Source organism: Dufourea novaeangliae, unplaced genomic scaffold, assembly GCF_001272555.1.
Source record: "Dufourea novaeangliae isolate 0120121106 unplaced genomic scaffold, ASM127255v1 scaffold343, whole genome shotgun sequence".
Classification (NCBI taxonomy): domain Eukaryota; kingdom Metazoa; phylum Arthropoda; class Insecta; order Hymenoptera; family Halictidae; genus Dufourea; species Dufourea novaeangliae.
Genome location: NW_015374236.1, coordinates 178,529 through 204,873, shown reverse-complemented (window position 1 = coordinate 204,873; position 26,345 = coordinate 178,529). Strand labels below are relative to the sequence as shown.

The 26,345-nt window shown below is 36.1% G+C and overlaps 4 protein-coding genes across 8 annotated transcripts; 3 read left to right on the top strand and 1 right to left on the bottom strand.

The window, feature by feature from the left end:
* Positions 1-92: 92 nt before the first annotated feature.
* On the bottom strand, positions 93-3,733 carry LOC107192418 (probable cytochrome P450 301a1, mitochondrial). The gene is made up of 10 exons (XM_015581661.1): positions 3,715-3,733; positions 3,249-3,636; positions 2,164-2,280; positions 1,900-1,976; positions 1,485-1,686; positions 1,151-1,313; positions 896-1,065; positions 685-763; positions 358-561; positions 93-200 (listed from the first exon to the last, which is right to left on the bottom strand). The coding sequence occupies exons 1-10, from the start codon at positions 3,731-3,733 to the stop codon at positions 93-95; spliced, it is 1,527 nt and encodes a 508-aa protein (XP_015437147.1).
* Positions 3,734-7,092: 3,359 nt separating this feature from the next.
* Positions 7,093-11,212, top strand: LOC107192439 (uncharacterized protein DDB_G0284459-like). Of its 2 annotated transcripts, none has more exons than XM_015581691.1 (3): positions 7,093-7,384; positions 7,921-8,122; positions 8,756-11,212. In XM_015581691.1, exons 1-3 carry the CDS (start codon positions 7,328-7,330, stop codon positions 10,624-10,626), a joined length of 2,130 nt encoding a protein of 709 aa, XP_015437177.1. In that variant the 5' UTR covers positions 7,093-7,327; the 3' UTR covers positions 10,627-11,212. The 2 variants fall into 2 exon arrangements, with proteins under 2 accessions (XP_015437177.1, XP_015437178.1); XM_015581692.1 differs by lacking the exon at positions 7,093-7,384 and adding an exon at positions 7,724-7,790.
* Positions 11,213-15,557: 4,345 nt separating this feature from the next.
* LOC107192485 lies at positions 15,558-17,871 on the top strand. Of its 3 annotated transcripts, none has more exons than XR_001516300.1 (3): positions 15,558-16,829; positions 16,958-17,153; positions 17,239-17,299. XR_001516300.1 is itself a non-coding variant. In XM_015581760.1 (2 exons), exons 1-2 carry the CDS (start codon positions 15,804-15,806, stop codon positions 17,455-17,457), a joined length of 1,245 nt encoding a protein of 414 aa, XP_015437246.1. In that variant the 5' UTR covers positions 15,558-15,803; the 3' UTR covers positions 17,458-17,871. The 3 variants fall into 3 exon arrangements, 1 of the variants encoding a protein (XP_015437246.1); XR_001516301.1 differs by having other exon boundaries at positions 16,958-17,161; positions 17,239-17,293; XM_015581760.1 differs by lacking the exon at positions 16,958-17,153 and having other exon boundaries at positions 17,239-17,871.
* Positions 17,872-18,311: 440 nt separating this feature from the next.
* LOC107192484 (Hermansky-Pudlak syndrome 5 protein homolog) lies at positions 18,312-22,311 on the top strand. Of its 2 annotated transcripts, XM_015581759.1 has the most exons (7): positions 18,312-18,547; positions 18,798-18,908; positions 18,982-19,215; positions 19,565-20,186; positions 20,268-21,564; positions 21,661-21,778; positions 21,856-22,311. In XM_015581759.1, exons 1-7 carry the CDS (start codon positions 18,461-18,463, stop codon positions 22,108-22,110), a joined length of 2,724 nt encoding a protein of 907 aa, XP_015437245.1. In that variant the 5' UTR covers positions 18,312-18,460; the 3' UTR covers positions 22,111-22,311. The 2 variants fall into 2 exon arrangements, with proteins under 2 accessions (XP_015437245.1, XP_015437244.1); XM_015581758.1 differs by having other exon boundaries at positions 19,565-21,564.
* The last annotated feature ends 4,034 nt before the right edge of the window (positions 22,312-26,345 follow it).

Sequence of the window (26,345 nt, the reverse complement as noted above, 5' to 3'; positions counted from 1 at the left end):
ATTTTTATATGTACAAAATTAAGAAAGTATACGTAAGGTGGCTTTTATAGATTTACTAGTACCTTCGTCGGTTTACATACAGAGTTTATTTATTATCTTCGTATCACTTTAAATTTGAGTTCTCCGTCAGGAGCATACATGAAGGTGACTTTATACTTCAGTGGTTTATGATGGTACTCCAGTTTATAAGATCGTATCAGCTGAAACGTGACAAAGACAAATATTGTTTATTGTTTATTGTATATGTATAAGTTTGCGAAATTCTTAACTTAAAATAATAGAAAAGAATTTTTATTTTACGAATTATTACGATAAGTTATTATAACTTTTCTAAATATTAACAATACTTTTACATACCTTGGCAAGTAGGACTTGCATCTCCAAATCGGCAAATCTTCTACCTAAACACATGCGTGCACCGTGGCCGTAAGGTAACGATGCAAAAGGATGCAGTGTCTCCTTTGTGGATTCTTTAAACCACCTCATAGGATTAAACGTTTTGGCATCTTTTACGTATTCTTCCATATTTCCTGTCACGACCGTTGGGAATACAACTTGTATCTGTATTAATTATTTTTATGTTAAAATTTATACGTACTTCATAAGGATAACAATCTATCTAAATTGAATCGTTATTGGCATTATTCGTATAAAAATTACTGTCGTTAAGAATGCATTACTTACTCCCTTTGGTACTTTGTAGCCACAAATTACAGTGTCATTTTGCAACGTTCTTCCGTTTCCAATAACCGTAGAGTATACTCTAGAAATGTAAAATAGTAAATTATATTTTTAATACTAACTTACACGATCATTTTTTGCTACAATACTTTTTGTACGTTTAAGAAATTAAATATTATTATCATTATTCGAATATTTATATATTACGGCATACCTGAAGACTTCGCGAATGAAGGCTTTCATGTAAACTGCCTGATCAAGGTGTGACGTAGTAAGAGGAACGGATGGATCGGGAAGAATCTTAACCAGTTCCTGATAAATCTTTTCCTGTTCTTCGGGTCTTGTTGCCAACTGATACAATATGGAACAAACAGCCATGGAAATCTGCAATATGGTATTACGAATGAATAACTGCATAATCGACAATGTATTATAAATAGACTTAATATTATAATATTTCTCCACATACTGTGTCTATTCCAACCAGAATTAAATCTAACGCAAGAATGTACGCCATTCGGGGTTCCGTTTCCTTGGCCAATATTCTCTCCACTAAAGACAAATCAGATTCATCGATAGCCTCTTTTGTCTTAAGCCTTTCCATGGCTGCATCAATGTACTTCATGCAGACTCTAAAGAGTAAAGGTTTTATTTCATATGTATCCACGAGTATCATTAAATACATATGTATATGTATGTACACATATACATATAATATGTAACTATCATATCTATTATTTCGTTTAATTCAATTTTTTTATACGAATAAGTATATGTACACATCTATGTGGAATTTAACTCACTCAATGAAATAGTCCATATTGCGTACATATCTTGTCCACAGACGGGAAGGTAAGTATCTCCAAAAAGGAGCTTTCAATTCAAGCACGGCTACATTTCTTAATGCAAACTTCGCAGCATCTATAATCTTCTGTGGTTCTGAATCCGGAATCAGGGTACCTCCTAGACATCCCAGTCGTACATCAAGGGCAACCCGACCGATACCTGTACATTGTACAACCAGTTTTATTACAGTCAATATTACCAAAACGATTTAAATGTAATTTAAACATTCGCATGGAAATAATTCTTCGACAGTCATATGGAAACACATTGAGAACCACACAAATACTCAATGTTCTCCATTTACAAATAATATAAATGTTGTCATCTGATTATTAACTTAATGTTTAGATTAAAATTCAAATGTATGCCTACACTCTAGTGCCCATTTGTGTATCTCATTGTCAAAGTCTCCTGGCAGTTCTCCATCATTATCCTTGATCTCTTCAATTCTGAAAACAAATGATTGACTTATTATTGTGCTTTATGACTTTTTAATTGTAGAATTCTACACTCCTATAGTACATAATTGTGACGTCGATGAAGTATATAAAAATTGTACCATAAAATATTGTTTCTTATAAAAAAAGAACGAACAAAAAATTTTCGTGAAATTCTTCAAGGTCGTTCCACAATTACCTTTTTATGAAGTCAGCAGTGACCACTTCGATGGGTGTTATATACTTTCGAACGGTTCGCGGCTGGAGAACTGGTTTCTGGACACGTGTACGAAATTCTCGCCAAGGTTCACCGTGTCTGGAACAAGTCAATATTTTATCGTGTCATTCGCAACTCTTTCCTCACATTCGGAAAAATTATGACTGGTTCGGAGGGTCAAGGAAGACCACCACGCCGGACCGACGAAACCGCCTACTCGACTTACAATTCGTTTACTATTACTACATACATTCAAACGAATAAGGATAGTTTAATGGAAGTTACGTGTTGCACCTAACAAGAATTTTCACACGGTTTCAACAACGACCCCCAACAAGAATACGGTTTGGAAGATTCAAGAATAATAAGATAACAACGAAACAAGTTCTACGGAGATTTTCTACCAGATCTATCATCATTCAACACAAACACTGAACTATATTTACAGTGTTTAAGTCACCGACAGTCGATGTTCGAGTATCGTTCAGAAATCGGGTAGATCTCTCTACCAACACCGAAGGACATCCGATGGAATATCATGTTTAAGAGTAGCTTAATTGCTACACATCTGCATTAATTAACGAAATGGCCTTGTCTGCCCTCGTGTGACACAAATTATCAGTTTTCTCTTGTTCAAAGTTATAATGTTACGTAGAAAAGTACATACAAGCCTAATATCTTTAAGAGACTTGAAACACTATTTTTTTACAAATATTGTTACGTAAATTTAGCATTACTTTTAGAAGATTGCAATGTCCATTCGAAACATTTATTTCATATTAACTTAACCCAGATAGATATGTCGGCATTTGTTTTGTGACTTTCTTTTTCTACTTGGGGTTTAAATTTACCATATTAATACAATTTTTGTATTGCTACGAGCTCCTTTTTAACCCCTTAACGTTCACTTCCGTAACATTACGTTCGATGAAAATATGACATTCCTGTTTGAATGTTTTCCTAAAAATTAGTGAGCTCCTAAAGACGTTAAAAAAGCGGCCATCATTCCAGAAGGATGATAGGCTTATCTGAGTTTTAATTCCAGTGCATTTCACAGTTCTACCTACACACCAACAACGCCAGGCAAACTTCCGAAGAAATCCTTTCTGACGATGCTCTTATAGCGCACCAAACACGGCATCGACGGTCTGAAAGGTGTCGGTCCTTCCTGTCTGTAAATCTTTTCGATCTCATCGGCATCGTAAACGAATAACAGATCCGGTCTGCCTATCAGACCACTCAGTCGTACGATCCTTCCATATTGGTCGTGGAATATCTGCGACACTCTGGCCATGTCCGATATCTGGTATTGTCCGATCACCGGAAACAACCTCCAGGTATTCCCGAGGATCGGGATCGGTTTCGGTCCCGGGATTTCCTCGTACGGTTTCACCTCGGTCGAAACATCGTGATCCAAGCTACAAATCCGCGACGACGAGGTCACCGTACCTGCACCTAATATACGTACAATGGAAAACAGCAGTTGAATGCATCTTGAATTCTTGATGTGAAGTTCGATCGATCGAAACGTACTTTCGTCCGATCGTAACATTGCGATCAAAGTTATTCTTTTATTCGCTTCGATTGTATTATACATTTGTTTTGAACGCGATTTTCTTGACTAACACATTACCTACCGCCTACCGGTTGATATTTAATAGGTTTAGTAGATAGAACAATCAAGAGCCAACGAACTATTATTAACCCTTTCGTTTTCACTATATAGAAATATAGACTATAGACATATGGTTATTTACTATAAATTACAAAATAACTGCGTCGCATAACAATAAAATCATCCTAAAATTTGGAATTCTCATTTTTAATTATAGTTGATGAAATCTCTTTTATTATAAATGAATTCTCATTTTTAATTATTTCAAAAGGGAAACAGTACACGAAATTTAATTCAATTATTTTTTTACATACATAAACGAAAGAAGGCTCAGATCGGGGCCCCCCTTGAAAGTCGGGCCTGGAGCTATAGACTATAACGCCACTCCCAATCCGGCGCTGTATGTACAGTAACGATTTAACCGGGAATACTTTTAATTGAATAAATTTGGATTTTGTACCTGAGCATAAGGTTCGTCGGAACGTGTCCTGCTGTTGCAAGAACCGACTTTTCAATATGAACTGTAGCTGTCGATTCATTCTGCAAGATATTTACAATTAATTATTAAACACGCGTATGTAATAATCGGACCGGAATGTCGTAAGTTACGGAATGGAAGCTTGTCTCGATGAATCCAGGCGTAAAAGAACGATAATAATCCATAACACTAAATACTTTACGAAACTAAAACAACACCGTTATGTTCGTTAAATTGTTTATCCTTAATCCCGGAATTTCTAAAATCTTCTGTACATTTAAACAGATTTAGGTACTGAAAACGAGTTCTTTATTTCCGTTCCATCAAGTTCCTTGGATTCTTCAAAATTCTCCAGATCGTTATTAAATCCGAATATAAATATTCAAAATTGTTTGTTCGTTTACTCGAGGTCCGAGATCCCCATTATCCCCATCCAGCTACCTGCAATTTACGGCGGTTCTGCAATTATACCCTTACCTGAAAAACACTGAAAAACCAGGCCTCCGTGTGTTCTCGAACACGTCCGAGTGTCCCGTTATCGGGCGACCTTTCCTCACCGTATCCAACAATTCGAAATCAAACCCGATTATACGTTACCATTGTCTCTAAACGGATGAGCCCGCGAGGTCGACAGGCGAACTCTTTCAAGAAGACTCCTCGTAAATCGGACCACGGGATAGCACATCGAGGCGAACTCCCCACCATGGATTATATACATGTATATCCTTCCCACCGGAGTTGGTTAACGGTCCGAATTCTCTGCTCTGTGTTGTCCGACCGCGCCGTGGCACGGAAGACGCGTCCATCGCCTATGGTAGACGACGAGTAGTACACTTTCACAGCGAACAACGTGAACCATTTTAATTTTCACTTGACTTTCTTTATTTAGAGAACATAGTTTCCCGCAACCTCAGTTTTTTAAACCGACACCGTCTCCTTTTCAAAATATTTGGAAAATATCAATTTTATTGATATAGAAAACTACGTTATAAGTATGATAACCAGATTGAAAAATAATGAAAAATTAAGACAGTAGTTATTGCACATACGTTGACATTATTAACGGGAATTTACCAATTTCTAAGAATCGCTAATTCGAGGACGTAATTTTTACGATATTTTAGTAATCCAGGGTTAAATATTCAAGCGAAGATTTCTTGCAAATCTTCTTGGGCTCCTACCACCCTCTTTTCGTAAATCCTCGAAAGATGTCTGAAAGAAAAAGATCTTGATCTGAATGTGAGCTATTACGTAAAAAAAAAAAATACAAACAATAAGAACATTTTATTCGTAATATTTGCGTGTTGATTAAATATTATAGGAGAAAGTGTTACGTTCCTTTCACATTTTCCTGTTACCACTTCTAGTCTGTATTTTAACGAAATGGAAAAAAAAAAAATGATGAAGTAAAATATATGGTAATATTTGTTCGAATTTCTTGAAATTTATGTAAAGAGACCCGGTAAATCATGGAAAAACTAGATTGAATTTAATAACTTCTACGGTTCTGTATCTGCATACTTATCTGCTGTTATGTAATATGCGTAATATAATTTAGTAAGTTATGAGAATTTTTACAATCGATCTTGTACGAGCTATTGCAGTGGTATGTAATGTATACGTTCATCGTGTGCCTGAGCGTACACAGAAAGAGGCTGGTGATGAAATGACACCGTGTTAATGTCCCATAAACAATGAGCATGTTTTTACATACATTTTCCTCTTAACAGCTGATCGTTTTGCATTTATTAAGCATTTTACACCCATTCGCATATGCACATAATATTATTAGGTATACCAACAGTTTGTCCACTATATTATACCAACTAGAATATTAATTTTCTAGAATATGAAAAACTGCTTCTATTTTAATACTAATTGAACCGTTCATTTTCCAAAGGGATTAACTTAAAATAAATTTAACCAAATAAACAAATAAACTACATCTATACATATATAAAAAGTTCAGTTCTGATAAAATATGCTTTGACACGAAAATTTGAAAAAGTATGAAAAAACAGGAGTTAGTCACTTTGATCACTAACAGGTTCAATTGTTTAACAGTTCTTTAAGAATCGTCTTTAAACGTCATCGTTAAAATACCGAAAAATCTTTAAAGTCCAACTAATATTACCGAGTTTTTAAATAGAAATGATGAATTACTTATTGGCACACTTTATACATATTCATTTTAGTGGCGACAAAGATAATATTGAAGGGTCGCGACAAATCCTTTGCGAGGGTAGACAGGTAGATGGTTTCGAGAATTTACTGCCTTCAGCGTCGCCGGTCATTTTAATGCAGCCGGCAATACTCGATGACCGTGATTATCCTTACGGCACCGAGGGGCTCTTCCATACTGTAATTAATCCCCTCGGTATACCTTCGAAATTTTCCAGAAATTTTGTGCAACTGTACGTAACCCATTCTCGACAATCTTTCGATATTTTAACCGAAAGAAATGTCTGATAAATACATAACAAGAGGAAATGACAAAGGATTCGAGAGAGATGCATGTACCCAATTCCGTACCTGTTCAGTAATCTTCGTTATAATCCATATGCTAAGCATCTGTTACCTATAAATTTTAATAATTACATATACTAATCATAAACATATTTCTTGATGTAGAAAATTGTCAATAAAATTATTGAAAGATATTGTATCCAATGCAATTGACCTCTTTATTATAAAACCCTTCGCGTCGCCAGGAGTCGTCCATTATCGTCCTCTGAAGGTACCGGAGTAGGGGTAGCTACCCCCTGCGACTATATTAGGAGGGCCGAGAGGGGTTGATTGGTCATTTACGGCGCACAGTTCTGGCAAGCTTGTCATTCCGTTATTATCGATGCCGGTACGAGCTCTGGCTCTCGGTCACTATTCCAACAGAAACATGACGGCGACAGTCTGACGATCCTGTTTAGTAAACACGCGTTTAGTATTTAGTATAAAGTGTAAAACCGTTTTTAATTTAATTTAACACAATCGAAACTTAACTCGCGGTATACAATTTCTTGTTTGCTCGTTTAATAGTGATCGGAATTTAACGAAAAATGGCTGTGTCTACGACGTGGATTAGGAATAACATGCTGTTCTCTTGCGACCAATACGTAAGTGTTCATTTAATTATCATTCGATATAATCGATCTGGAAATGTTAATCAGATTCATGCTTCTATTCTGGAGTTCATTATTAATTTATACCATCTTCTAGTTCTAAGTTGTATTAATTATGTAAGTTTGTAAATTATAAAATTCTGTAATTATTTGTATTGTACTGGCTGATGATTATGAATATGGCCTAAGTCAATGAAATATTCTGGAAAAATGCTTTGATATTATTGTAACGTAAATCGATGTAACGCCAAACAAGTGATAAGTTCAATTTTTTTTTTTCTTCAACCGACTCGAGACTTACAGGACAGAGAAACAAAAACAATAACACTGTCTCCAGTGTCTCTTCCTACGCGTGCACACGTTTCCTTAGTTTCCTACATCGCATACATAATATCATACGGTATTTAAATCGAGTCTCCCAATGAATGTGTAATTTTTTGGAATTTTATGCATCCGTAAAAGACACATAAATATCCAATTTTTATTTTCTTCTGTGTTGTTAAGTTTTACGATTATTTTTTTTTTTACAGGATAGACAACTGACGGACGCAGAATTGAAAGTGCAGAGGTCTTTACAGAAGCTTTCTATCCCCGATTGGTACATGAACAAACGTTCGAATCCGCCGAAAATTTTAAACAACCTCACCCCGATCGAATCTCGGCCGCCATCTTGGAAGAATCCCGGCGCGAGGAGAAACTCCACGCTGAACTTGACGTCGTCTACGATATCAGGTATTTAGCAGCGATAAATATGACTTAATAGGGTAAATACATCGGTAAACAAACAATTGATAGATTTGTTAACTATTAATGTCGAATTTTGAAATGTAATTAATTAAATTGGAAAGAAAAAATAGAGATTTCACCAGTGAACCACGAACAATACACTGCTGAAACCACCCTAAAATTTTGAACTCTCTTATGTATAGTGGTTAAAATAAAAACGAACCAAGTTGAACCATGTCTGAAATCGTTGGAAAACAATGTTTCTCCAGAAAAAGACAGATTGTATTCCCTAGAAAAAGTGGTTTGTTTTTATTTCAACTACAATACATAATATGGGGTCGAATGAAATGAAGATTTCTAAGCAATTCAATGGCACGAAAATTATTTGAATTTTTTGAAAGAAGGAATTAAAAACAAATAAATGTTTAATCGTTTACTTTTTTTTAATTATTTAACTTGCTCGTCTTTACATACATACATATACATATATGTATGTATAATGTTCATTCACTGTTACATGCTTATTTGCTAGTGTAACTAGTGATCCACCCACCCTCTGAGAATGAATATTTTCATTTTAAGAAAGCCACAGTCGAGAGAGAAGTTCGAGATATTATAACACAGAAATTCAATACACAGTTTCAGACAGGCTTTCACGGGCAGACGCACCAAAAACTGCGGCATGCAGCGTCGACACAGGAACCTACAAAGTCTCCCGACAACAGAAGTCTCCGGAAGCAACGCCACGGAAATCACCATCCAAGTCCACCTCGAGGAAAGAGGAGGAGGAGGAGGTTTTCGATACGAATATCCCGGCGATAAAGCTGAAAAAGAACATAAGCAAAACATTCCCGAAAGTGTCACCCTCTAGGAAGATTCAAAATATAAACCTTGTTTTCCCGCCTGGACCGCCGATCGACATCTCGAGCAGCCTCGATGACGACGTGAAAAGATGCAAGTACGACAGTTTCGTAGCGAAGAAGCAGCAGCCAATTGACGTGAACGAGAGAACCGACGAAAAGCTTTCCACGCCTCAGAAGATGCCCAAGAAGAAGAGGAACGACATCCTGCCTGAAGATATCATTGCATCTCCACGGACTCCGAACATGAAAGGAAGAAACTTCGAGGTTCGTGCAGCCTCCACGCCAAAGTTCACCCCGGCGAATCTGTTCTCGTCGACGATCATCGAGGAGACTCCGAAAGCGAAGAAAATCCCGTCGCGAAGCATCCTGGAGAAACTGTCGATCTTCGAGGAGAGCACGTGTTCGACCGCCGAGAAACTCTCTCGTAGCTTGATCGAGAGGAATCCGATCTTGGAGACCAGTTCAAAATTGGCGGCATTCTCCACAAGCTACGAGGAGACACCTAAGAAGAAGAAGAAGAAGAAGAACGATCGACTGAACAGCTTCCTGGAGAGAAACATCCGATCGATCGATCCAATTCTATTCGAAACCGAGGGAACCATTCCAAGATCGTCATCCTTGGTATGTGAGATCGTGAAGAAGATCGAGGTCGCCGGGGACCACAACTACACTCCGTTGAAGCGATCGAACCTGGAATGGAAGAGCAGAAGGGCCAGTCTTGTGGCGAAGAATCTTCGAGTGGACGATCCAGAGAAGAAGGTGAAGATCGATGGCCAGTCTCCGAGCACAAGGTTCCTCAATTCGAGAAGAATGTCGGTGGACCTGGAGAACGTGGTCAGGAGCAAGCAGCCATCCCGCGAGAGGAACATCGTTCAGGGGATCATCAAGGCTCTGACGGAGAAGATGAGCAAATCTTCCTCGTCGCGACAGAAACAAGTCATCGAGGTGAACCAGAGCTTCGTCAAGAAGGTGGTGAGCGTGCTGGAGAATGGTGGCGACACCTCATCCGTTCTCGAGGAGGCGAACCGGAGGAACTACGAGGATATGGAAAGCTGCAGCGAGTCCGAGGCGAAATCCTGCGCTACCTCGATCTCTCTGAAGGACACTGACAGCAGCAGCAGCAGCAGCAGCAGCAGCAGCAGCAGCGACTCGGACCAGAGGTCACCGAGCCTTAGAAGCGACGACAGGACCTTCGATTATAGTACCCTGGCAACCAGCAAGCTGGAAGCTGATCAACCTCCACGTCAGGACGAGGACTCTGTCTATTGGATACCAGTATCTAGATGCAAATTGCCCAGAACCAGCTCCCTGCTGAGCATGATGTCCAGACTGTCCGCCAATGGGCAGTCCCCTTGCGTCAGCCCGATCAGAAGCGACAGCGAGACCGAGAACGCGAATGTACCTTGGGGCACTACCTTCAAGAAGACCAATGGGCTGTCCAGGAAGCTGTTTAGAATCGACGAGACGACGGTGATCGATTCTGGGTACTCCGACAGGTCTGACAGGTCGGGGGTCGGATGTTCCATGACCGATAGCAACTTGTCCGAGGATACTCAGAACGAATCTGCCTCCGATGCCAGGACCATCAGGGTGAAGAGGTCGTCTAGGCGTAAGTCGATCGTCGGGACCACGTTCCGTGTTCAATGAAGTCTCGAGGTTCCTCGAGATGCTCTATGGCAAAGGGTTTGGGATCCGTTTCATGGGGTACTGGAATGCGGTCTGAGAAAGTTTCGAATGCTTGTTGAAATGGGTCCAGGTGGAAATTTCACCGTACATATTGATCTCGATTAATGTATAGAGTTGTTATTAATCCTCGGATGGTGTATGTGTCCATTTTACCCGAAGTCCAATTTACAGAAAATTACTGCAGCGTACAGATGTTTATATTGACATTTTGGATAAGACCAAAGTATTTTCGAGATGTTTGTTCGAAAACACGTATAAAGTTAGATGAGATGGGGTCTTCTCTGGACCCAGCTACCGTTGTCTATTCATTCAGTTATCAAAAAGGTCCGTTTTTCGAGGCGTGAAGAAATTTACGATCTTTCGTTAGTATTTTTCTATCAATCTATACATATATCTCCGGTTCAATTCATTTTCGTTAGCATATTTTTTTCGCAAATCCAAGCGTTCAAACACTTTCTCCGACCACTGTAATATTAATCGTGGTATAAATAATTGCAAAGTTTTTGTGAAACTGTGAATGCTCGAGTGCTTATTGCCTTTCCCACGCGAAAGGCATAATTGTTAATTGTTATTGCATTCGATCGTTGCATTAACGAGTGTATGAACCTGAGAAAATTTATACAAATGTTTCCCAAATATTTTGTTTCGCGCCACAAAACGATGCCCGAATAAGTCGTCGTCGTATTATACGATCGAGCGTGTATGGCCTGTGTGATATTAGATTCGCTTACGATATAATTCGAGTACAAATACCTTAGGAACCGTCTTTTGTATTCCTCTGCGAGATTCGTCTCTATCCTCGTCGGTTTCATGGTACGATCATTATTAACTTTTTTTTTTTTTTTACATTTTTTATCTTTGCGCGTCGTAAGATTATATTTATACTGTTAAGGAATTATTTACGAATAGAGAAAATCAAAAAAATCAATGTACGTTCGTCCTGAATAATGCGTCGTTTGTACGAATTACCGACAGAAGAATTGTACATTGTAGAATCATAGTAACGTTTTAGCGTTAAACGAAATATTTTTCGCGTACAAAATTGTACTATATATATATATATACATATACATATACATATACATATACATATACATATACATATACATATACATATACATATGTGTTAGATTGAAGGAAAGAATACATTAAAGAAAATTTTATACCAAAATCAGTGTCTGGTGATGAGATGTCGTGGCAGATTTAGCATTTTCTTCGCGAGTAAGGATAGCTTAGTAACCGAATGGTATGAATGGTTGCGTACGGAATTTCGTTCGCGAGAACGAATCTACAGTCGAAAATTTAACGTGTTCAGCGAAACATGGTATTGTTCACTAGGTGTACAATCCGCTCGTGTGTGATCCACGTGTGGTTTCGCTGGCGATTTTGAAGAACGTCCAGTCATCGAGCCTTCCTGGTTGCTATTTAGAGATAAATAGACAGGATCAGGAGCGCAGAGTCGTTGATAATAATGGCGCGAAAGGATTTCTTCACGCGTTTAACATACTACGATTTCTGGCGATTTTTTTCGATCCAATTGCGCCATTACGAAAGATGAAACGTGTTTTAGCGGGGTATACGGAAACCGCTAGGCGACCATTAATATCTCGTGCGAATGGACCTTTCAACTTTCTATCGATCTTACGATTATAATTATCTCGTTGGTGCGACAGCTTGCGTGTTCGAAATCGTTGTTGTTATCGTTGAAATAATCTCTAGAGCTTTTATCGAAATTATATAAACGTAGTGTCGTATAATCTACTTGGAACACCGAACGCAGTATCAACAAATGTAAAAACGGAATGTGATAATTGATGTATGTGTTTATAATGCGGATTTTATTATTGACTTATTTGCCTAGCAGTAGATAATGTGATACAAAACGGGAGAAAGTTTTGTTTCTGTATGGATGTGCAAAGTGATATACATATACCGTAACTTTGAATGATATATTTATCAGAAATTTGCGATGGACGCATGGTTGTAACGATAAGCAATCTACATGAACAATAACACTGTAATTCGGAATAATAAAAAATACACACATAGAGAAACAAAGAATAAAGGAAAGAGCTTGAATATAAACTTGGTGAATATGTACATTATTTGTCAAGTGAACGAAACAACCTAATTTATTTACATACTTCAATTTATTCGTATAATAATAATGGCACAATTGTAAATTATGTTTCGTCACTTATTACTTAACACGAATTATTAAACAAGAAATTTTGGTTCCCTTTGTCTTGGTATTTCTATTAAAAAAGTGTTGTAGGTACAGTATGACATCAATCTATTATACAACTGTTTCTTCGTCACGCATTCGATTCAAAATTTATAGAACGTACATTAGTACTTTCTGACGGCTGGTAACCAGTAATTACAAGAACATTGTTGAAATCACAATTGTTTGTAACGGTTACCACTGTATCTCGTCACGCGTACCCCGTTCACTTCACTTTGGACAGCTCTTCCAACGTTATCCTGACAGCATACGTCTTGACCAAGCACTCGACTTGTAACTGAAAGAACGTAGATTAATCTCCTGTCAGTGAAAATAACAATAAACGACCAGAACACTGTTAAAATCGTCGCATTTGATCGCGGATTACCATTATTTTTTTTTTATATTTTTTTTTTTACTGGTGGCGCCACCCGCGGCAATTCGCTCAAACTGCTAGCCAAATAATACCGACAGGTGAGTGAAAATTTCTAGTGATGGAAAAATGCGCATGTCTCAGTAATTAAGCGCTCAAAATGAACGTCGTTAGTCTCAAACTATTTCTGAGGGATTAATGCATCGACCCAATACTGCAGAACACCAGAATACGTAAAATTATTTATGCCTGTATTAACGTAAACCCTTAGGAGCGGCAACCCTAATTGCGACAGATTTCGATCACATTTACACCGCTGAACGGGCATCATTTTTCTACGTCACGCATTAGATTCGAAATTTAAAGAAACGTATATTAGTACCCTTTAGTGGCTGAGAATCAGTAATCACAAGAACATTGTTAAAATCGCAATTCTTTGCAACGGTTGATACTCCATCTCGTCATGCATACCCCGGTTAGTTCACTTTGGACTACTCTACCAACGTTATGCTGTCAGCTCTCGTCTTGACCAAGCGCTCAATTTGTAGCTGAAAGTACGTGGATTAATCAGCTGTTATTGATAATAACAATAAACGACCAGAACACTGTTAAAATCGCCGCATTTAATCGCGGATTACCACTATTTTTTTTTTACTGGTGGCGCCACCCGCGGCAATTCGCTCAAACTGCTAGCCAAATAATACCGACAGGTGAGTGAAAATTCCTGGTGATGGAAAAATGCGAATATCTCAGTAATTGAGCGCTTAAAATGAACGCCGTTAGTCTCAAATTGCCCCTGACGATCCCATGTATCGAATCGACACCTCAGAACCCCATAATCAGGAGAATTATTTCTGTCAACACTACAAATTTTCATATCAAACGGGTAGAAATAATTTGTCTCATTATGGGGTTCTGCTGCATTCAGTCGACGCATTGATTCGTGTGGAATAATTTAAGACTAGCAACCTTATCTTTAAGAACCTAATTACTGAGATATTCGCATTTTTCTATCATTAGGAATTTTCACTTACCTGTCGGTATGATCTGGCTAGCAGTTTGAGAGAATTGCCACGAGTGGCGCCACTGGTCGAAAAAGTAGTAGTATTCCGCGTTTAAATGCGATTTTAACAGTGTTCTGGTCGTTTATTGTTATTTCCACTGACAGGAGATTAATCTACGTTCTTTCAGCTACAAATCGAGTGCTTTATCTCAATTAAAGCTATCCGTGTAACGGTGTAAGGACTGTCCAAAGTGAACTAAACGGAGTACGCATGACGAGATACAGTGTCAACCGTTGCGAATAAATGTGATTTCAACAATGTTCTTGAAATTACTGGTACCCAGCCAGATAATAGAAAATACTAATCTACTATATACTACGAAAAATAATTGGCGCGGAATATTAGTGTTCCTTAACAATTTATATCTTAGAAACTTGTTCCCAATTTGCTCCCTCGAAATCTATAATTGCTCCCATCGCACCGTTTATATGCAATAAGATTTGCAGCAGTTTCGTACCATAACTGTGGCTAAATAACGAAAATTAATTAATAATTTATTAAATAGTTACCAATATACATGGCAAGGATGCAAATAAATCAATGAAAATACAAAACAGCTACGTAATAAATTACATGCGTATCCGTTCTATCGATTAAGTTCGATTAAAATTCAAATAGTGTTAGAATATGCAGTCTTCGTTGTATTTTTTTCGCCACATTGAATGTCGGTATAATATGTATATGCACTATACATACATACACGTCTGTTGTAGTAGTAGTTGAGAGAATCAATTTCGCTCGAACGGATTTCAGATGTTCCAAGGATACATATGTATGTTTACGCCGCTGTACGAACAGTAAAGTAAAATGAAGTGAATTGAAGTGACGATTTGTTGCACGAAGGGGGCAAATAATGTCTATTTTTGTAAATTGTGTCAACGGATCATGTCTCTGGGATCGGTTAATCACGCGTAGACCAACAGTTGTCAATAAACGCACGATACGGTCTCGTCTGTCGAATTGTTAATTAACGCCTGGAAATTCGAGACGTTCGACTCTATGTTCGATGTATGATACATAGCACGTCTAAGTACGACGACACACACGGAATTTTTGTGAATCTTTTTCTATTTTTCCTTCTGTATTCTTAAACACTCTAGACGCTCGTTTTTGTTTACGATACGTTTGTGGAATTTACTGGAACGAGTACCGCGTTTAGGTTCATTTCGCGAATCGAGCCTAGCAGGTACAAAAGAGAATTTGAAAAAGGATATTAATCCGCTCTCAGGGACTCGAGTGTACACCAGTGGTCGACCTCTACGATATTTATCGTTCGACGAAGTAATTAACGGCAAATTGGTGTAACTCGAGCATATTACGGTCTCGAGCGTCGTCGTGGTAAAGGTGTAACACACAACACACGTCGATGGACAGAGAAGAAGAGATAGGTAACGAAGATTTTCAGTTGTGTTGAACTGGGCAATGCTCGTATTTTTTTCCAATCGTGTGACAATCGTGGATAACGTCAATAAGAAAAATGGCATCAGAACTCGGAAGTGGTCGTTTCAAATCCACATCGGACATTCTAGAGGAACTGACGATTCACGAGGAGAAAATACAAGAAGATTTTCACACGGAGAATCGTTTCAGAACGTACACATTCAAGGACCTTCGGGAGGAAAAGAGACACTTCACGAAGAACTCGGCTCGCGAACGGACAAAATCGCAGAATTTTCTGAAAAAATGGATCGCCTCGTTCGAACGGAAAAACGAGGCGTGCAAGGCGGAGGACGAGTTTTTCACGAAATATTATAGAAGAAACGATTATTCGAATCCGAACTCGGATTATTCGTTCGACGCGAGATCGCAGGATCCACGTGAAAGGAGAGAAACCCATGGAAACTGTCAATTGTCTCTCACACGGACGAACAAAAGATTCTTCCAGAATCACTACAGATATGAATGGGTGTCTGATAACAAGTTAATCGTTTCGAATAATGAAAAAATCAAACAATTTTCGATCGAGAATGGCAAGAATAATAATGAAGAACACCTGAATACGAAATCAGAGATCCACGAGAGAACCCATAGATATTCAAATTGTACGCGATCACACCGACTAAATTCGCAATATATATTCAGTGTTAATAGTGATACAAAAACCAAGAAATTTTCTAAGGTCTCTTCTCTCGAGTCGAATCGACCTCGTGATCAGTTGTACAACTGTGTCGACTTAGTTAATTCGCGTCGTTTGAGAAACAGTACGAACGACCTCAACCGAGATACGTTGGAGCGAATATTCACGAATTCGAAGGAGGAAGACTCACAGAAATTGATGAACGAAAGTTCCAAAAAGAAACCCGGTCGGAAACGGTCGTTCAAGAATATCTTGGGTTCCATGATTAAATGGAAGAGATCGAACAAAAAAGAGAAACCTCGACATTTCATGTCCTGCGATCATCTGACGGATGAGACAACATTCGACACGAAGAACGTTATATCGAGAACTTCTTCTTTGTGGGGTGTCGTGTTGGAGGTTTGCGAAGAGGAAGCCTTAATGCAGGTATAGCGATATACATGTATTATGTATGTATACTTGCCATGTTTTAATCAGAGATACTTTTGGAAGATTTCGAAATCAAAGAAATCAAAATCCTTGTATACACTAAAAATGAAATTTTAATGTTTCAGATCGTAACAATATAGTTATTAAAGTCATAGACATTGTTTTTTGTTACGCTCTGTAAGTGTAAAAAATATCGACGACTTTGAAATCTCGGGAAAAAGTTACTTCCAAAAAAAGAATCCTTTCCACCGTTACATGCGCCCCTTGAAATAGAGCAACTTTGTCCTAAGAAGTTTTTTCGTACAACAATAAATAACGCGGGTATTCAGGTGATACTGTTTAGCTGGTCCACCCTGTAAAGGGTTCCACTCCGTACATATGTATATGTTTCGAATCAAATTTGCAGAGTGAAAAACAGAAGGCAACGATTCGCCCTGTCTACAGAGGGAAAAGAAACGAGCAACTGTTGGAGGTTTTCGCGAGGAATAAAGAGAACCGGAAATTTTTCGCGATGAACAGAAGCATAGAGAATCTCGTGAGGCCTCCCGCAATTAAGGACATAGCGAAACACCTTTCACAACTTCCGGAGAACGCGTGGGCCAATGGAAGAAAGATTGCTCGTTAAGAGTGACTGGTTAATAAAAAGAAAAAGAACAGTATCGGACGAACGTTGTTATTACTGACAGAGAGTAGGTATTTCAATCTTAACAAAGTACCGAGAGACACTAAATATTTTACGTAAAAGGATACATATACTTATTAAGTTCAAACGTGACTCTGCATAGGAGTACTAGTAGATTCAATTTACGAAAAATAAGTGTCTACCTTCAGTGTCATTTACAGTATTGTATTATTATTAAAAGAAAATAGTGGATTGTATATTTGAAATTTTTTATACGTTTATTTTACGAATACCCAGAGCATAGTCCGCGAAATTATAAGAAATGGTTGCAAACAGTTCAAGGAGACGATGAAAAGGCAAGAAGCGCGGAGCAATGAAAAATATATTTTTAAGGCAATAAATAAAACATGAACCTATTATTATGTTCTGTAATTTTTATATAATTTTTGTGATTTTTATGTATTTTTTTTTTATTTAAAAAAAAATGTTCAAGAGGGGATCCTCGGACTACATAAGTTTAAGACCCCTGCCCCGGAGCATTCTCGTAAGAGACCCCGCGTGTGTGAGAAAGTGGGGTCATGGAACCCCCGGGGCATCGTTGAGACCCCGTGTGTGTAAGAAAATGGGGTCATAGAACCCCCGGAGCATGCGTAAGAACCCCATGTGTGTGAGATGCATAGGATTTATGCACGTATTTATTTATCATGTATATCTCTTCTCATACCAAGTTGGTGGTATCGATTCAACCCTAACTATAAGACACAGTCTATTAAACATGCTATATGTGCTGTGGTTTATACATACCAAACATACTGTTTATATGTAAGAACGTTGGATGATCCAACGGACAGATTGTGCATGCAGTACAGAGTTTTAACTGAATATATATATATGTCAATATATGTCAAAATTCATCAGTGGAACTTATCACGTTTAACCTTCGTTCGCGCGCATTTACTGTAACCGTTTTCTGTTGTGTCGTTCACGCACGAGATTTCGGCAGACTATGCAGGACTTTCCCTGTGTTTTATCAGAACACGAGGAAATAAATTCTCTTCTTTACAGGCCTATCAATTCCACCCAACGAATCAAGGTATTCTTGAAAATTATAAAGTTATTCTTATGTAATAAATATAAATTATGCGACCAGTTTGTCACAACATTTGTGATGTTTTGTAAATAAAAAAAAGTTATTTGTGTAGAGGTCATTTAACATTAATGAAAAAACACAATAGCGAGAATACAATTCTTTCAATTTAGTATTTGTGGACATTTCATTTTTAAACAACGATTGTAAATTTCTTCATCGTTTAGTTATTAACTGTTTGTTTATTATTTTATAGTACACATGCTTCAACACTTCTGCCAATTATATCATATTAGGTTCCACCAGTGGCAGTATCTACTTGTTTTCAAGAGAGCCATGTTCTTTTCTGCAATTAATACCATTATCGGTACATTTTCCACTAAAATTATAGTTGTAACAACTATATAATTTTCCACTTACAATGACTGTTGTAATAACAGGAAGGAGCAGTTTCTCGGGTTCTAATATCACCTGATGAAAAAACAATTGCACTAGCAACAGCACGTGGAGCGGTTTGTCTAATGGCTTTAAAGCCTATACCAAAACTGTTAGCTGTATCAACAGAGCATGTGAACGACCAAGTTAACTGTCTCTGTTGGAATAATAATAGCTCTGAAGTATATGCTGGAGATTGCAATGGTAAAATTTCAGTCATGGTGTTATCCATTTTTACGGTGAGCTTCTCATTTTACAACCTTAAAATTATATTATGAATGCACCTATTTCATTTATCTTTGATATACTATGTATCATAATAGTCACAGTATAAATAGAACGTTTTCACATCACTTTTTACTAGTACAAAATGGAATCAAATTAACCAAATACACTAAACCTTTATTATTCGAGCAAAATTCTCCTAGTAGTAATAATAGAAGCTCGATGATACTTATATGTGAACTTCTGTTCCATGAACACCTTACCCATGTGAACCATTTTATCATCAGACAGGTTTAGATAAACAGAATTTTCCTATATTTATAAGCAGATCACTATTAATAGAGATAAAATTTGACATTTCAGGTGAATGGAATGTTTCAAGGACCAGTCTGCGTCTTAATGAATTTGGATTCAGCTGTTGTGCAAATCAATTTCTCTTCACCTTTATTATTAGTATCGACCTTAACGCGTTGTTACATATGCGACACGGTTCAAGAACAATACAAACAAGTGGGGAATAAAGTACGGAATGGAGAATTCGGAGCTTGTTTCTACAAAACATACCTTACTGAGAATAAGACTACTTCGGTCGTGCAAAAGGAGGAGAAGCTAGTCAATAGAAAACGTTCTTTCAATTTCATTCCTGAGGGGAACAGTAATGTACAAGAAGAGAATTTTCCGCAAATTTTTTGCGCTCGGCCAGGTTCAAGACTCTGGGAAGTATCATCGAATGGAGTTGTAATGAAGACTCATCAGTTTAAAGATGCGCTGGCTGTTCCACCTGTAACAATATGCAAAAGAAATGCTAGCAAATCCATATATCAAAAGAAAATGGAACAAACCTGGACACCGCAGTCGATTAATTTTTCCCATTTATTCATAATCGCGAAAAAGTATTTATTTTCATACACATCCGGTGGCTTATACATAGTTGATCCTGTGACTGCGACCGTCGTACTATGGAACAACGAATTTTCAAATATAAGTATGGCAGAAACGGTGAAAAACAGAATATATTTAATGACGTCTGATGGAGAATTTCATTGCTTAACTTTTTCGTTCTTAGACTCTTTAATATTACGATTGTACAATAGGAAAAAGTATTGCGAGTGTTTAGAACTGTGTCTGTTGTATAAAGGACAGCTGAAGAAGTTAGTAAATGGCATGGAGATTAGTAACATATGTGATGTGGAGAACGAAGTACAGATACTCAGGGATGACGAATTGTCAACGTTGTTACATCCTTTAACGCTCCTTCTGGAATCCAATTCTAAGACGAGCCCAATAAAATTAGATTCAGGTATCGTTGTTGTGAATTCCGGAAGCTCTGTTTCGAACGAGGACGAAACTTTCAGGCACATGTCTGCATCTCATTGTACCCCGCAAAACATTGAAAATTTTTATGACTCTGAGTTCTCGGAAAACATTAATATGTTGGATCATCCGCCAGTCGATTTTAGCGAGGACATTAACAGAACTGAAGACGTAAACTGTAACGCAGCGAATAAAGTAGAAAATAATGAGGAAGCATCAAATAACAAAGAAGAAGTAGATCCAAAGAAAAGTGCAATGCAAACAATACAAGCAGATTTAGAAGCTATATATGCATTAGTTGGAAATATTAGACTTTCTATGAGCGAAGGGGAATTAGAAACAATAATATCAAATATAGACTGGAGAATGAATGTAATTAAAGACTCCTACGAAAGTTTAACTGACTTGAAGAGCTTTTTGTACGAAATATTGAGAAGCGCGGAATTATATTACTTTAACACGCTATTGGAGAACACTTCCATACAATTACTTCAATCGACTGATAATATACAAATTATAACACAAATAACAAAAGCTTTTGTTAATATAAACGCACAGAGCTGCAAGAGGTGTACCTGTGGTAGTCCATGCTCAACAATTGAATTAGTAGAACCAAAGTTCCTGACAATTGGTAGATCTCTTCTTAAAAAATTTGTAAATGAAAACAAAGAACAGTGTATAGGTTTATGTAATAGAGTACCTTACATGTGGCGAGAATATTTACCGATGTGTGTAGAGGAACAGGGTGTATTCATAAACGATTCACTATGTCAGTGCCTTCAGATTAGAGACAGCATAGCACTTTCCATACTTTTACCTCTATTAGATGGAAAACACTGGAATCTTTTGGCGACATATCTGAAGCAAATGCAGGAAGGACAGTGTCTATTCTGTGGCAAGTCTATAAAAAACGGAAACAACGAAACCGTCGAGTTAATACAATGGCATGCTGTGATACATGAAATTATGAAGAAGCAGGGACCTGATTTCACCATGGCACTATTAGTAAAATTAGAGAAAGCTGTACCAAACATTTTCATCGATAAAAGGTAATTTTCCGTCCAACAGATTCGTATAATTAAATGGTGTATGCATATGTACATATCTTTTCAAGTATAAAACACAATTATTATAAATTGTTGCAGTATATTTCAGTCGCTTGTATTTACAAAAATCTTGTATCAGCATGGGATGAAACGTACCATTAGTTTCAATAAGAATAGTCTCGAGTCATCTGAATATAATACAATGTGTTCTGCGAAGGTAATTGACTTGTCTAGAAAAAAAAAGTAATGGAAAAGTCAAATGGTACAAAGAAATGTATACATTGTCTTTTACAGGTCCGCGATGAATTGGCAGAAGTTCTTGAGAAAGATTTAGGTAGACCAATTAGTAAAGACATTTTTGCCAATGGAGCTCATCATTGGGGAATGCATTATCAATATAAATTTTCTACCTGTCCTTGCTGCACTTTATCCCTTCAAACGCCGGTTTTGTTAGGTAACAATGGAATCGCGATATTTGGTTGTGGTCATGCTTATCATGTGAACTGTATGATTGAGAAAAAACTCACAACGTGTAATCTTCATTCTTAAATGTACCTATAGAACGAATAAAAATATCTCGTAAGAGAACGCATTAATGTGTAGGCATAATACATCATTTTTAAAGAAACTACACGTTGCTTATATTGTGATGAAAATACAATTTTGTTATACGCGATTTCGCAGAACACTCGAGCAGTTAAGTTTCATAAGTGTACATAGAAATTTATTGTCTCAATACAGATCTTTATTGCAGACAAATATAATATATCATTTCAATAATGAAATGTTATGTAAACTTACAGAAGTATTTATGCCTGAATCTATTGTGATATAATTAATTTATAACGATTTAGACGATGTAAAATTTTTATCAAATATGATTTTGTTTTCATACAAAACCGGCTAGTACATTAATTTTATACAAACATCATATATGTAATAGGAAAAAGTACGAAGTTTTAATTCGAATATAGATACATACATTTTGATAAAGTAAATTATAACTCTAACGTTAAATTGTTAACTATAATTGTTCTATGCAGTTAGATTCTACTTATACATTTTCGATTTATTTTAATACGGTTTAGAAAAATAATATTCACGCCCTTTCATAATCATGTACACGATTTGTACTTAATATATTTCCCTAGAGAATGAATTCTATTTTCAATTGAACACTTACCTTACTTCAAATTCTTATTACTTAAGTTGACTAAGAAACGTGTACAGAGTGAGGCATTCAATCTGTATTCATATAAAGAAAGAATTATTGAATGTGTAATCCTTTCAAAGAACTCTGTACGAATATTCAGTATACAATAGCACTGAATGAATCGTGTTGTTATAATTTCACGTAAAAATGATAACAACCAGTTGATTGAATTAATAGGTAAATATACAAGAATAAAATATAATAAAGTATCAGTTATGTGAATTCGTAGTATATTCGTTAAATCACCAGCTCCAATAACAATACAATAATTTATGAATTTGCTCAGGCTCTTAGGTGTCTCAAGTACAACAATAAAAATAATTCGGAGAGTCCGAAATCAGTCAACTGTATAAAATTAACATGAAAAAAAAAATAAGGACAGTACTTAGTAGTATGTAGTAAGAACTACTATTGGCGTTATTCGTAATAATAGATGGTAACCTTGAAAAACGAAAATCTGCTACTCCGAGACTATTGCGTCAACAGGGGGTGCGCGTTTTGTTAAGGTGAAGCGTTCGCGGAAGAGATAACACTATATACATACATATGTACAATGACTCTTAAGTATATACTTTTACATAACCTCGACCGATAAAAAATTTTATTCATATCAGATACTTTGTGCATTGTTACCTAAATTGGATCATTATTGCTTAAAATATAATATGTGAAAGAAATGAAATCCACTGATCGTTCTGTCGATTAAATTCATGAATGCTTGCAATTTTATAACTGCCACTGCGGGCTAAACTATGGTAATTTTATGATATACATAAATAGGTATATTGTTATTCACAAGTCTTTGAAAGGAAATTTAATACTTCTCTAATTTTAGAAACGATACGTTTGATAATGTCGGAAGATGCCTCACTCTGCATCGTTCGCAAATAAGAATTTTATGTATACAAACTTACGGTAACGAGCCAAAATATTGTCGAATACTTTGAATTATGAAAAAAGAAAAAGATTGAGAGTTTACTTTTATAAAATCTCTTTATGACGCAAAAACTGAAGTTTAATTGATTTTAGTGGTGATCGTACTCGACTAGATCTAGATACAGAACCACTTTTTGTAAAATGTATTGCATTAAAGCTTCGCATATATTTAGTCATACTACCATGTAAAATAAAAACAAACGTAAGTTTCATGTAATTAATCATCGTCGATCAATGATTGCCATTTTAATATTTATGAACTCGACGATAAGTCAACTTCCTTTAACAGAAGTGCGAACAATGAATTTTTTCAAATTCACATAAATATAAAGAGACAAATTTTGATATTATAAAAACACACGGTACTCATAAAATTATTATACAATGATGTTCAAATTTCTGAACTTGTCAATTATAATATCGTTTCAACTTTTTGAAATATCACTGTCGGATGAAATTTGAACATTCGGCCACTTGATACATTTAAGAATTCGTAGAGACCAACATGTTAATTGTGATTGTAATATCATTAAAAATAGAAAAAAAATATGTCCACTTTCATAGTAAATGAATCATGATACTACAGACGAAGATTTTAGTGATCAACATTTTGGTGATCTACTTAATTCTGAAATACAACTTTAGCTCTTCTAGATCCATAATTCAGCTTATATATAATTAAAACAATTACCTAACTACGGACTAGATTTAGAAGGACCAGAAAAACAAGATATTAGAACAAAATTTTAGCTCGTGTATCGTCTAAAGACGCAACTGTATCGGATAAAAAATATTATACAGAAAGTAATGAATCTAAAGTAAGTCATTTTATAGCTGCATTCAGTAATACACTTACCCCTCGACTCCATACACATGTCTCCAGGTAATTTCTATCTCTGATTAATCAAATATGACAGGGTTAAGAAGATACAAAATATGCCATGTAAAAAAAAAGGGAAAAATGGCAATTGTAACGAGTCATTAATGCGCGATAAATATTCATATGATAATTGTTGTATGTGCCTAAGGACAGTGAATTTTTGACAGTGTTTAGGATATGTACACGCAGCATAATACACTGTCCGCTTAACGTGAATAGATTATAATCATTGCTAACAATTTCCTTGCTCTTTTGCGTTTCTACTTCCTTCAGAAACGAAAGAAATAAATTTCTTATAATTGTATAACGACAGTTTTGTCTGATCTCTGTTCTGTGCTCAATAAGAAAACCATACAGAGGATGCATATTTGACTTTGTAATAGTTTTTGATGTCGTGTTTGTATTATGTACATGACGAACATTAATGTATCTTAATGTTTTGCGAGATCACAGAAGAAAATTCATAACTTACATGTACAATGTTTCGTACTTTGTTGTTCGTCCGACTACTTATTATAAAACTACTGAGAGAAGGATATATAATTCCTTCATGCCATTGAAGTTTATAAAGTACGATAATGTTAATTGCTTTAGTTTTGGTATGCTTTTGAACTTTGAAGTATACAATGAACATTAATTTTAAAATTGCGCAATTATTTTGTAAAAACTTATGAATTTCTGATTTAAGCATTGGGTATTCGTATGTACATTGATATTGGCATTATGAATACTGATGTAATTGTTCTTCTTTTTTACACATACATATTTTCTTTTTATTTGTATTGGTCTTCTGAATAAGGAATTCTAAATGGAATGTAAGTAAAAAATTAAATGCCGAAAAAACTGTTATGATTTGATTAATTTTCAACAATTCATGAAACAGTTAAGTACCAGCAACTTGTTTCAATTGTACAGAAGCAAGTTTCAGCTTCTAAATTTATATGATGGTTTCTTGATATTACGCGAAACTAGATCTTATTTGTAATAGTGTTCACTATAAAGCGCTTCTTGTATTTAACCGGATACGGTATATATGTATTTCAATTCCTACTGTATTTATAAAATTATAAACCTACGTTTCTTTTTTGTCCTTCTATGATAAAAACTATTTACTTCATCGAGACTTTCAGTAAATAAAAATACAATCTCTATAAATAGGATATTATGCGGCATTAAATACAAATTATTTAAAAAATAAAGCTACAGATAAAAGAGGCTTCATAGCTCTTTGTACTCTCAATAAGAAACGTGTTTTTAAGTAATTATTCATTCAAAACGCATATGTAATTCAGAAGAATTATCAATTTTATGAAGTTATATGAATATGAATTACACTAAATACAGTCTTTTTTCTTTAAGAATCAATCACATATATTAGGCAGTATCTGTCCGATGATTTCCTCTTATAAGAAAAGGTGTAATTGCAGCTTACTTATGACAATAAAAACTGAATGATCGTTTCAGACACAAATTAAAATTAATTATTCAAAATGTTGATACTGCGTTTCAAATGTATAATCCTTATTGGTACACAAAGAAATAGTACTATACATTTAAGATTTTAAATGAAAATTCAGGGACACGATGCAGTTCTTTTTACGTTATAAACAGAAAGATTACTCGTAATTGCTTCAATTACCTTGATGCAATAGAACTGAAATCCGTTGATGTGAAATTAATGCTCGTTTAAGCCTGGCAGGATAAACCAACGTTTTTTTCACTCGGATAGTGTTCTCGGAAGTAATATCAAAATGA

Excerpts from the sequence above, each read along its gene's own strand:
- LOC107192418 (XM_015581661.1), bottom strand. Across the intron at positions 1,977-2,163 it reads ACTGCTGACTTCATAAAAAG|AATTGAAGAGATCAAGGATA; the intron begins GTAATTGTGGAA and ends ATTTGTTTTCAG. Across the intron at positions 562-684 it reads GCTACAAAGTACCAAAGGGA|ATACAAGTTGTATTCCCAAC; the intron begins GTAAGTAATGCA and ends TAATTAATACAG.
- LOC107192439 (XM_015581691.1), top strand. The coding sequence starts at position 7,328 with ATGGCTGTGTCTACGACGTGGATTAGGAATAACATGCTGTTCTCTTGC. Across the intron at positions 7,385-7,920 it reads TGTTCTCTTGCGACCAATAC|GATAGACAACTGACGGACGC; the intron begins GTAAGTGTTCAT and ends TTTTTTTTACAG. Across the intron at positions 8,123-8,755 it reads GACGTCGTCTACGATATCAG|TTTCAGACAGGCTTTCACGG; the intron begins GTATTTAGCAGC and ends TTCAATACACAG.
- LOC107192485 (XM_015581760.1), top strand. The coding sequence starts at position 15,804 with ATGGCATCAGAACTCGGAAGTGGTCGTTTCAAATCCACATCGGACATT. Across the intron at positions 16,830-17,238 it reads AAGAGGAAGCCTTAATGCAG|AGTGAAAAACAGAAGGCAAC; the intron begins GTATAGCGATAT and ends TCAAATTTGCAG.
- LOC107192484 (XM_015581758.1), top strand. The coding sequence starts at position 18,461 with ATGCAGGACTTTCCCTGTGTTTTATCAGAACACGAGGAAATAAATTCT. Across the intron at positions 18,548-18,797 it reads ATTCCACCCAACGAATCAAG|TACACATGCTTCAACACTTC; the intron begins GTATTCTTGAAA and ends ATTATTTTATAG. Across the intron at positions 18,909-18,981 it reads TGCAATTAATACCATTATCG|GAAGGAGCAGTTTCTCGGGT; the intron begins GTACATTTTCCA and ends TTGTAATAACAG.